The sequence below is a fragment of the Octopus sinensis genome, linkage group LG1 (assembly GCF_006345805.1).
Source record: "Octopus sinensis linkage group LG1, ASM634580v1, whole genome shotgun sequence".
NCBI classification, from domain to species: Eukaryota; Metazoa; Mollusca; class Cephalopoda; order Octopoda; family Octopodidae; genus Octopus; species Octopus sinensis.
This window is the reverse complement of record NC_042997.1, coordinates 206,328,006-206,340,024: the sequence shown is the minus strand read 5'-3', so window position 1 is coordinate 206,340,024 and position 12,019 is coordinate 206,328,006. Positions and strand designations below refer to the sequence as shown.

General features: G+C 39.7%; 1 protein-coding gene across 1 annotated transcript in view; it reads right to left on the bottom strand.

Annotated features, from left to right (window-relative positions):
- LOC115211065 (protein mono-ADP-ribosyltransferase PARP14-like) overlaps nt 1-12,019 on the bottom strand; it is a 554,188-nt gene that overhangs the window by 185,993 nt on the left and 356,176 nt on the right. Inside the window, exons 10-13 of the mRNA XM_036508627.1 lie at nt 8,488-8,569; nt 6,465-6,601; nt 5,965-6,192; nt 4,540-4,767 (exon numbers count right to left, since the gene is read on the bottom strand). Coding sequence (XP_036364520.1) covers nt 4,540-4,767; nt 5,965-6,192; nt 6,465-6,601; nt 8,488-8,569 — 675 coding nt within the window. The remainder of the gene's footprint in view (nt 1-4,539; nt 4,768-5,964; nt 6,193-6,464; nt 6,602-8,487; nt 8,570-12,019) is intronic.

Below are 12,019 nucleotides of genomic sequence, written 5' to 3'. Positions count from 1 at the left end.
CATGCTTAAAGCACAAACACCAACCCACCAGGGCAACACTGCAAGTATTGAGATCGGCAAGGAAGAGTGAGATGGTGCGCAAATGACTACTGGTTACAACTATGTGTAGATACCCAGCTGTCGTTGGACATAGACAGCATTCATGAATGTATGAGGGTATGAAGAAAGCCCCTGGCCCAACCCAGAGCAAGATAGAATCCAGAACAGCAGAAGTTATCAAGGACAAAAGAGAGCAGCTGGAGAGAACCTTATTCTGAACTCTACACCAAGAAAAACATCTCAGACAGAGCACTAGATACTGGAGAATACCTAGCTGGAATGGAGGAGCTGGACATAATGCCAAATGAGGGAAAACTGAGGAGAGCCATTAACAGCTTGCTCACTGGAAAAGTACTGAGTTTGGAAGGCATCCCACCAGAAATCATCAGATGTGCAAGGAGGAGAGTTCTACTCAGCCACTTGCTGAAGCTATTGTGTCAGTACTGGGAGGAGGGTGGGATCAGTCCCACAAGACAAAGGAGACAAAAGCAACTGCAACAGTTACTGAGGCTTTCTGCTGTTAAGCATTGTGAATAAGGCATTTGCCTCCATAGTCCTACACAGAAAATCACTGAGAGGGTATACTCTAAATTTCAGTGCGGTCTCAGATCAGAATGCCCAACCATCATCATGATATTCTCTCTTTGTTAGCTGCAGGAGAAGTGATGAGAGCAAAGGCAACCACTCTTTATTATCTTCAGTGATCTCAAAATGGCTCTTGACCTAGTTAGTAGAGATGGCCTGCTCAAAATCCTTTCCAAGATTGGCTGTCCTCCAAGACTTCTCAGGATTGTCCAATCATTTCGTGTAGATATGAAAGATGTCATTCAATTTGATGGTTTTTCTTCAGAGGTATTCAACATACTCAGAGGCATGAAGCAGGGCTGTGTGCTGGCTTCCACCCTGTTTGGCATCTTCTTTGCAGTCATGCTGAAACATACATTTAAGGCATCAACTGATGGTGTTTACTTTCACACCAGATCAGACAGTAAACTGTTTAGTCTGCTGAGGCTGAAAGCAAAATCCAGAGTGTGCCAGGTACTCCAGCAGCATCATCTGTATCTGTGTTGGTTCAGTCATTACATTGCATGTCGGATGGAAGGATCCCAAAAGACTTCTTGTATGGGAAATTGGCCACTGGCACAAGAGCATGAGGATGACCTCATCTTTGTTTCAAGGATATCTGTAAGAGGAATGTGAAGTCACTTGATCTGGATGTCCTGTGATGGGAGGAGGTCACAAATGATTGCCCACACTTGAGACAAATACTGCAAAAGAGGAGGAAGATAAACAGGAACCTGCCACCAAAAAGAAGTGCACTCAGTGGAAGGCAAAACCAGTAGTGCCGACAGAGAGCTCCTACAAATGCAGTCACTGTATGTGTGACAGCCACTCCCATGCAGGCCTCTGCAGCTACAGCAGACACTGCATCACCAGCAGCACCTGACACAATTTCTTCAGGTGCAAATCCATGGCTTCTCAAGACCGACAGATACCTACTATAGTATGCTCAAATTAATGACACACTATACACCAAAAGGGAAACAAAATTAGATTTGTGACAATGAAACAAGTGAATCACTCACAGAGCACTCATGACACATCTAGTCCTTATGATGAACCACAACCACAATAGTAAAAACACAAGTTGTAGGCAATAAAGAGAAAGGACATTAATATCAATAGTGCTTAATGCACTTAGAAGCATCAGCACTTAACTCCCAACGTGGCTCAAACACACTGGGGCAATCTAAAGATAGAAAACCTAAAAATTATCATTGTCTGGAACTACAAGACTTGACACTTTTCATCAAAAACTAATTATAATAATGATAATTTTCTGATGATTGCAAGCTGTGAGGAGAAATTGTAGTGGAAGCTAAGTGACATTGTGGCCTTCCATACATATAGGGATACCCTTTTACAGCCATGAGCCACCTCTCACACATAACTCTGTTGTCTATCAAACTACCCCCATAACCCCACATTCCCATTGTTGGCCCCTCTATCTCGTCTTTACTATACCCACTGTTCCCTGTAGGTAAGTTCTCTCTCTCTCTCTCTCTCTCTCACCCTCTGATTGTCTCTCTGTCTCTCCTAACTTCCTCTCCTTTCTTGCCTGGCTGAGATAACCAAGTATCTCCTTGGTCCTTTTGCTTCCACTCCTCCTCTCAGTTGACACGTCCTGGCCATCAGAGCTCATCTGTGCTGGAGCCATGTAAAAAGTACTTGTCCCTGCTGGTGCCACACATAAATCACCTGTGCTGGTGCCACATGTAGAGCTCCTGTGCTGGTGCCATGTAAAAGGTACTCAGTTCGCTCAGTAAAGTGGTTGGCATTAAGAAGGGCATCCAGCCATAGAGACCATGCCAAAACAGACAATTGGGGCCTAGTACAGCCCTCCAATAAGAGAACTCACTGAAATACTTGTATCAGAGGGAATTTCAGTAAATACAGCCACGGTGGCAAGGGTTGGTGCGAAACGAAATGATGGATTAAGTTCACAATCCAGCATTGCCATGGCAGGATTTGAAATCAGAATGCCAAGTACTGAAACGAACACCACAGAAGATCTTCTGTCATTCTTCTACTTCTATGAATCCAACAGAGAAGATGGACATTTTTATGAATTGTGAAGGAATAAAAGGCTAGTATGGCACCAGCAGGATTTGAACTCAGAATGCCAAGGGCTGAAACATAGATTAGAAGGTTTCCTATCTGACACCTTAACAACTCTGCCAATTTGGACGACAGCAGACTGTGATTTAAGAGACACTTGGCTGCTATTACTAGCACGTCAAACCAACTTTGAGAAGAAATGTAAAGAATTGTGGAAAGTGTTTCCAAAGCGTTCCACTTTGAAGAACAGAAATGAAAGAAAACCATCAGTGTTCTGGTGGTGCCATTAACACATTTTTGGTTGGTCAGTAACCAAAATGGAATTGTTGAAGGATGTTGTGGGTAGGTAGTGGTGGTGGTGGTGGTGGAGGTAGCTATACTGAATCCATATCAAGTTACAAAGAATTAAATCATGGAATGGAAGAGTTGAAGAAAACCAAGCTAACCTAAAAGTATGGAAGACAGGGCCATGAAGACACATCAAAGATTCCAACATTCCAACTGAAGAATTCTAAGACACCAACAAATAAATTTACAAAATAATTCCATACAGTAAGAAGTCTTTGGCCACTTTAAACTATTGTAAATTTCTACTGATTGCCAACTTATAAGTGGATGTTTCACATTGCATTTTTCATAGATGAAACATTGACCCTGTTGGAGTAATTTCCATACCTAATCATTATATTTTGTAGTAGGAATTCTGAATGAGAGGGGAAGACGTGAGATGACCATCAAAAATGGCCATCCAAAAGTTTTCAGCCACCTTACATAAACCAATCAAGATTCAGTGTTTTAAAACAGAAAAAATGTCTATAATGAAAATTTATTACATAATGCACATTTCAAGAAGTTACTGTGCATTGTTAATATTCCATGTGGCTTCCCTTAGCTTTAAAAATGTCTTCAATGCGCCTGGGAAGAGATGTGTACAAATCCATCTTTATAGGTATGAGATGCCATTCTTTGTGGTTGAGCTCCCATAGTTCTTCAAAATTGCATGGATTCTTCTGATGGACTCTCCTCTTTAGTTCTGTCCACATTTGCTTGATAATATTTAAGTCAGGACTCTGGGCTGGCCAGTCTTTCAATACAGTAACACTTTCATCAGCCAGATTCTGTTGTGTTGCATGCAAACTGAGGAATGGAGCTCCATTAAGCTGAAAAATCTCACCTTCATCCAAATTGTCCTTCAGCAACTGGATGCATTTGGCACTATTCAAGTTACCATTAATTTTAACCAATTTTCTTGAACCATCACTTTTTATGTATACCCAAAGCATCAGACTCTTTCCCACAAACTTCACGGTTTTCATTGTGTAACATCATCATCATCATCATCATCGTTTAACATCCGCTTTCCATGCTAGCATGGGTTGGACGGTTCAACTGGAGTCTGGGAAACCAGAAGGCTGCGCCAGGCCCAGTCAGATCTGGTAATGTTTCTATGGCTGGATGCCCTTCCTAACGCCAACCACTCTGTGAGTGTAGTGGGTGCTTTTTACGTGCCACCGGCACGGGGGCCAGGCGAGGCTGGCAACGGCCACGATCGAATGGTGCTCTTAACGTGCCAACATATAAGTGAGAATTTGTCAGAAAGCCTCATCACATCTTCCCCTCTCATTCGGAACTTCTACTACAAAATACAATGATTAAGTATGGAATTAACTCCAACAGGGCCAATGTTTCATCTGTAAACAAACACAATGTGACAAATCCACTTATAAGTTGGCAATTACTAGAAATTTGCAATTGTTTAAAGTGGCCAAAGACTTTTGCACAGTACTATATTTTTGTTTCTATTTCCTTCCTTTGTTGCAGAATATTTTTTTCGATGAATTCCAAAAATATCAACATAAAACAACAAATACGTCAACCAACCTTTACTATTTCTGTGTCTTGAGGATAAACCACAAAGTTTACAACTTTGATCTGGCTTGAATTTAGATCTGAGTAGTTTTTGACTGCTTCATACATAATTCCAGGTAGGTTTTCTATGGGGTACTTCAATTTTCCAGCTCCTATTATAGGAAATGCCAAGCATTTTGCTCCCATTTTCTCCGCAGTGTGCAGACAAATGGTTATTATTTGAGTCAAGTTTGCCAGAATCTAAAAAAAAATAATTGTTTAGTAATTGATAATGAACATTTTATTAAATTATTTCCTTATTACAGGAAGAAACCATTAAGTTGTAATAAATATATTCTCCTCTCACAACTCCTCTCACTCCTACCACTTCTAAACATAACTGTCATTCCTATCACTCTTTAGTCCTGCAAGGGACAAGGCAACCTCACTCATGATGCTGCTACAATAAAACAGACCCCATCCACCGTGTAAAATGGTTGGTGAATGAAGAGAGAGAATGCAGACCCAAGAGGAGTCTTTAGTGTTGTTGAGGACATGACAACCTCTCTAGTGCTCGTGCCATGACAGAGAAAAACTCACCAATACAGAGAGTAAAACAGAGAAATATGTTTTAATATAGTCTTATTTATCAGTCATATAACTGATACAGTTCTATATTTAAGAGATGAAGAATTATGTACATTATTTACATATGACAGATATTTGTCCTCATCTTGTTTGTTGCTAACACAACGTTTCAACTGATATACCCTCCAGCCTTCATCAGGTGTCTTAGGAAATTTCGAAGCTGGGTTCTCATTCCTAAGGTATTTTTCGATGTTATTATTATTATTATTATTATTATTATTATTCAGGTCACTGTCTAGAATTGAACTCAGAATCTAGGGATTAGTAGCCCACACTTTAACCACTATAGAGAGTGCGGGCTACTAACCCCAAGATTCCAAGTTTGATTCCAGGTAGTGACCTGAATAGTAATAATAATAATAACTTCGAAAAATACTTTAGGAATGAGAACCCAGGTTTGAAATTTCCCCAAGACACCTGATGAAGGCTGGAGGGTATATCAGCTGAAACGTTGTGTTAACAACAAATAAGATGAGGACAAATATCCGTCAAATGTAATAATATAAATAATGAACATGCATAAGGTTCTTCTCAATTATTAACTGTTTCAATAAATCAATATCCTTTTTTACTTTAGGCACAAGGCCTGAAATTTTGTAGGAGGGGTCCAGTCGATTAGATCGACCCCAATACACAACTGGTACTTAATTTATTGACCCCAAAAGGATGAAAGGCAGAGTCGACATCCGTGGAATTTGAACTCAGAATGTAAAGACAGATGAAATATTGCTAAGCATTTCGCCCAGCATCCTAACATATCTGCCAGCTCACCGCCTTCCAATAAATCAATATCATATGATTGATACTTACTAAATCAGAGGAATATTCATCCCAGGGAGGTAATGCCAGATGAAATACATTCTCACATTTGAGGTTATATCCTTTAGTGATGGCAATTTCAGATGTAGAAATACCTCGAGGATATTTCTGGTTACATTCATCTTGTATCTCTGAACCAGCAGCAAAGAGAATAGATTTGGAGACAGCACCACTGTCAAGCTCAAGGTTTTTATTGGTGCTGTTAACGATGACATCAACCTACAAAAGTAATTAATGGTAAACAACTAAGGAACATTCCATGGAGAGAAGAGAGATACATTGTTGCAGTTGATATTGTTGTTAAGAAAGGCTCTACAGAATGGCTGTAGTAAGTTTGAGGTTGTTAAAGTTAGCAAAAGATATACTCAAGATATCAGATGTGAAGGAAATAAGTTTGACTGAGAAAATGTTTTAATTAACTGTAATGATTCCTTATTTGGAAATGAAATAACATGAAAATATAAATAAGTTACGTGAATCTATTTACTCACAGATACATTAGAAATTGAATCAATCAATAGTTGTATGTTGATGCCAGCATTTTCTCCAGATGCCACATTAGTTCTGGGTGCCACAGAAGAGGGTTCCTGTTGTGAACCAGGAAGGGATGCTTTCGATGATGCAGTGTCTGAAAAAAATAGACAAATATCAGTGTGTGTGTGTGTGTGTATCATTCACTTCTTTCAGTCATTCGAATGTGGCCATGCTGGGGCACCACCTTGAAGGCTTTTAGTTGAATGAATTAACCCCGTTATATCTTTTATCTTTTACTTCTTTCAGTCATTCGAATGTGGCCATGCTGGGGCACCACCTTGAAGAAGTTTTAGTCAAATGAATCGACCCCAATACATTAATATTTTAAAGCCAGATACTTATTCTATCAGTCTCCTTTGATAAACCACTAAGTTATGGAAAGTGTGCTCTGGAACCCTATTACCACCATCTTTCTCCCCTCCAGATACTGTCATGCACCCTTGCATAAATATGAGGAGATCATGAGTCTCCCCTATATCCAGACAACTATGCTTGACCCTCTGGCAAACTTTAGAATTTCTACCCCTGGCATCAAGGCTCTTCCCCAACCCAATTCCATTGGGGGGTTTTATCCTTTTCCATTTTTTGCTTTGTTTTGCAAGATACTTGGTGACCTCACCAGTGCTGGTGCCATGAGAAAAGCACACTGTAAAATGGTTGGCAATATGAAGGGCAACCAGCCAGCCAGCCATAGAAACCATGCCAAAGCTGAGCGTGGAGCCTAAAACAGATCTGGTGGTCATCAGATCCTGTCAAACTGTGTAACCCATGCCAGAGTAAATGATGGACATTAAATGAGGATGAGGATAATGATACAGTCCGTGAGTCTGTAAGTCAGAAAAACACGCACTCGTACATTTTTCAACAGAGTGGGTATATTACTTACTTGTACTTGTGGCGACATTCACCCTGGGTGGGTTGTGTCGGCTTCTTCTACTTATGGAAGAAGTTTCGTGGGGATATGTGGATTTCACAAGCGGTCCCCAACAATCCCACATGTGGAGACATCCTGTTTGCCACAGATTGTACGCAGACACAGAGACAGAACGACTGGGGAGCCGCCAGTTACCAAAGCAGACACTCCGAGGATTTTCACCAGAGCCCCGTCTGCCGGGTTGTGGCCCTAATACCACTCAGTGTCAGACCAATCCGCCTTGGGTGGCACTACCAGGAACCGAAGTTCCCGACGGCATAGCTCTGACACTACCTATTGCCAGTGTCCCCACCATGGAATGGGCATATTAAGCGTAAACTATTCAGTATTATAAATCTATTTCAACCATTCTTACAAATTTATTTTGTACCTGATATTGGGTAATTAGGTGATTATCTAAGACTGTGCTCATCAGAGTGGTTGGTATGGAAAAGTTGCAGTAGCTTTCTGTCAGCAAGTTCCACATCTGGTTTGTGGAAGCTGTGAAAATAACTGAACAAATGAGAAGGAAGCAGTTAGAGAAGGGACCCTATAAAGAATATGTCCCTTGCCCCAAATCCCTGAACAAGAAGTAATTACCTGCAAAGTGAGGTTTGGGAGGAGAGGATGGGACAAACACTCAAACAGTTAAACTCATGTCAATGCATTTATGAGTTGCACTCAAAAAGTATCTGACTTTATTTTTCCTTCCCATGTGGGAAAAACCCTTTGGGTGAGCGGTGACTTCACCTTTCCTGTGCAACTGCAACTGCTCCTGGACATTAAACCTAGAGTATAAACTTGTAGTGTGCACTGGACAGACCTTTGTGTTCATGCAAGATGACCAAATGTATTGAGTAAAGATATTGCATCAAGTTTTACCAAAAGCTTGGTGACACTCAAGCTCAAAGCATCCAGAAAAGTTCAGCAGGCCTTCAGTAATGATGCCATGGCCAAAACTCAGATAAATAACTCGTAAAACCACTTCAGACAAAGCCACAACTCAGTGGAGTGTGAGGCATGCTCAGACCTTGCATAAATTGTTCACCTCACAACAAATTGTTTACCTTTTGAATGAAATCCTTCATTTTCCTGTTTATTTATTACTCCTTCATTTTCGTCTTTATTTTGGAGATATTCATCAAATTTCTGTTAAAACAGAAAACAATCAGAATCACTTTTATGTTTTATTTTTTCATTCTTGCAAAAGGAAGAGATTTAATTCAACAAAACGAAACAAAATATTTGAAATACAAGGTCTGATCAATAAGTATTTGAACTGTTGCCTTAGTAAGGAAGCTAAAGTAAGCAGAGTGAAGCTGCTTGGCACAGATTGACCTTAGCTTACTTCCGTTGATTACAGTAGAGCTTGGAAATAACATGTGTAACATGAAATTGAAATATCGACCATGACAGAAAAAGTTGTCATGGTGATACCTGCTCAATGGCACACACAAAATTGCAGAAAGTGTATGGAGAGGAGTGTATGAGCTGCACACAAGTGTACAAGTGGTTCAGACATTTCCAAAATTGCCGTAAAATGTCGAGAGTGACAAATGTTCGGGGAGACCCACAGACAACATAAATGAGTAAAACGCTGCAGATGTGCATGCAGCTGTGAGGGGAAATCATTGAATCACCATCCTTGAGTTATCAGAGGATGTGCAGATTAGTTACAGTTCAGTTCAGTCGATTATCACTGAAGATTTGGGTGTGAGATGCATGTCTGCCAAGTTTGTGCCAAAACTGCTTTCAGTTGATCAAAAAGACATTTGGATTTCAGTTGCACAAAATCTCCTTGACTGTGTTGAGAACGATGAAATCTTTTTGAAAACTTTGCATAGGTCTCTGAGCAGGTATCACGAAGCTTTTGACAAAATTTGATGCAGATTCTCTTCTTCTTCATGGTCAATGCAACAACCACACACTACACACCTTCTTTCCAAGCACTGCTGTAAACAGTAGACGTGAGCTAGAACGGGTATGTCAAACATGCAGCCCATTGCAAAACACCTGTGACCCACACAGACAGCCACCCTTTTCCCCTGAATGCATTGGCATCTTTGGATTTGGATCTGATTACAAGCAAGAAGAAAGTTATACAATTATTCAGAGGCCCAGAGTTGCGAAATTTCCCATCAGCGAGCTAGCAATTGGCTAATCTGTGACTCCAGATGTTTTGTACATCAAATGTTACAGGTGTTTGAACATTGTGAAATGTACCTGTCAACGTTCATATGAGTTGATTTTCCTTTCTTCTCTTCATCATTCATTAAATTCTCATCTGGTAGACAGAGTTCATAGAGTGCTTTCAAGCCCTGCATTGCCTGTGTCCTGCGATTCTTGTCCCAGTGTGCTGCATTTCTGGTGAGTAGATTTACAAATCTATTTTGTCTTTAAACTGAATGGAGGAGGGCGAGTGTTTCAAGAAAAATGGGAATTATAGTATTTTTGCACAACAGTGAGTGGAAAGATACACTGAAAGAGTACAACTTGAAAAGACATTATGAAACATATCATCGATCTTATGATAAATATGGAGGTGGTTCAATGCATGTTTCAAGACTCAAGGAACTGAAGGCTAACTCAACACAGCAACAGACCTGTTTCACAGAAAAATCAGAAAGGGAATGTCGCTTCCGTTACAGCAAGCTATAAACTCCACCAAATGATCGCCAAGAATGGGAAATCTTACAGTGAAGGAGATTTCATAAAGCAATGCTTTGTAAAAAACGTCTGAAATTGTGTGTGCAGAGAAAGCATACTTATTCAAAGATATCTCATTAACCAGGAACACTGTTGCTCAATGGATTGATGAAATGTCAGGTGATCTGAAGCAATAGTTGAAAGCTGCATCATCAAGATTTGAACATTTTGTATTGCTATTGATGAGACCATTGACATCACTGGAAAAGCACAGCTCGCAGTCTTCATCGGGGCCTGTGACAGTGAATTTAATATTTATGAAGAACTGATTGAACTGATCTCCATGCATGATACTACAACAAGCCAAAACATCTTTGAGAAAGTCGAACGGGTTCTGTATGATTATGGTTTTGATTTGAGTAAACTTGCACTTATCTATTCATAGTGCAGTGAATATAGTTGGCAGACATAATGTGTTTCTGCTAAGTTACAAACAAAAATAAAAAATTTGCATCTGGATCCATTAGTTGCACATTTTCATTGCATTATTCATCAGCAAAATTTGTGCTCAAAGATTTTGAAATTGGATCTTGCGCTTAGTTTGGTCACAATGACAGTGAACTATATCAGAGGCCACGCTTTCAACCACTGTCAATTCAGTCAGTTGTTGAAAGATATGGATAATCAGTTCACTGATGTTCCATTCTTCACAGAAGTCTGCTGGTTTTCATGCCACAAAGTGCAGAAAATATTTCATTAGTTGAAATAAGAAATAATTATGTTTTTGGAGATAAAAGGTCAAAGACAGATGAAACAAAAGATGAGAGGTGATTCCAGGATCTGCACAATTAACTAATCTCGATTTGTAATTACAAGGTAAAAACAAACCCATCACTCAGTTGTATGGTGACATCAAGTGCTTCATTAGAAAATGAAGCTTATGGAAGTCACAGTTGTCAAATGAAAATTTAATCCATTTTCCTAAGTGCAAAGAGCTGAAAAACTGCGCTAATACTGAGTCTGTACTTAGCTTTGCTAAGTATGACAGTCACCTGGAATTTCAGGAAAGATCTCTCATCTTTTGAACATCTGTTTGCATTATTCTCAGCACCATTCACCTTTGATGTTGCTAAGGCAGAAGAAAGTCTGCAGAGGAAGCTATTCAAAATGCAGTCAGATTCTTCACTCAGATCAAAGTATTTTGAAGTGGGGATAACTGGTTTCTTTTCATACCTTCCTGAAAACTTTAAAGACTTCAGAAAGTTTACCACAAGGATTATGGCAATGTTTCATTCTACCTGTGTGTGTAAACAGTTATTTTCCTTCATGAAATCAACAAAAACTTCTCAGAAAACAAGACTGACAATCAACACTTGTTATCTGTTTCTTTATTACCCACAAGGGGCTAAACATAGAGAGGACAAACAAGGACAGACAAACGGATTAAGTCGATTACATCGACCCCAGTGCGTAACTGGTACTTAATTTATCGACCCCGAAAGGATGAAAGGCAAAGTCGACCTCGGCGGAATTTGAACTCAGAGCGTAACGGCAGACAAAATACGGCTACGCATTTCGCCCGGCGTGCTAACGGTTCTGCCAGCTCGCTGCCTTTTATCACTTGTTATCTCTGATCAAACTCAGAACTGCACAGACATTTCAGCCAGACATACCAAAAATTTTCAGCAAAAAGGTGTCAAGCCTCACGACAAAATACTGAAAATGTTTGAAAAGTTGTAACTAAATGTTCATTTTGAACTATTGTAAATTTTGTACAATATATTTGTTGCTGTTGCATTCACATCTATGTTGCCTATTTAAGCTTCATGTTTTTTCTTTTGGTTAAAGTACTTCATTACTTACCCAAAGTATGTTTCTAAGTTTAAGTAAGAAAAATATTCTGCAATATTTTTTATGAAATGACTTCAATTGGAATTGAAGCAAGTGCAGCCC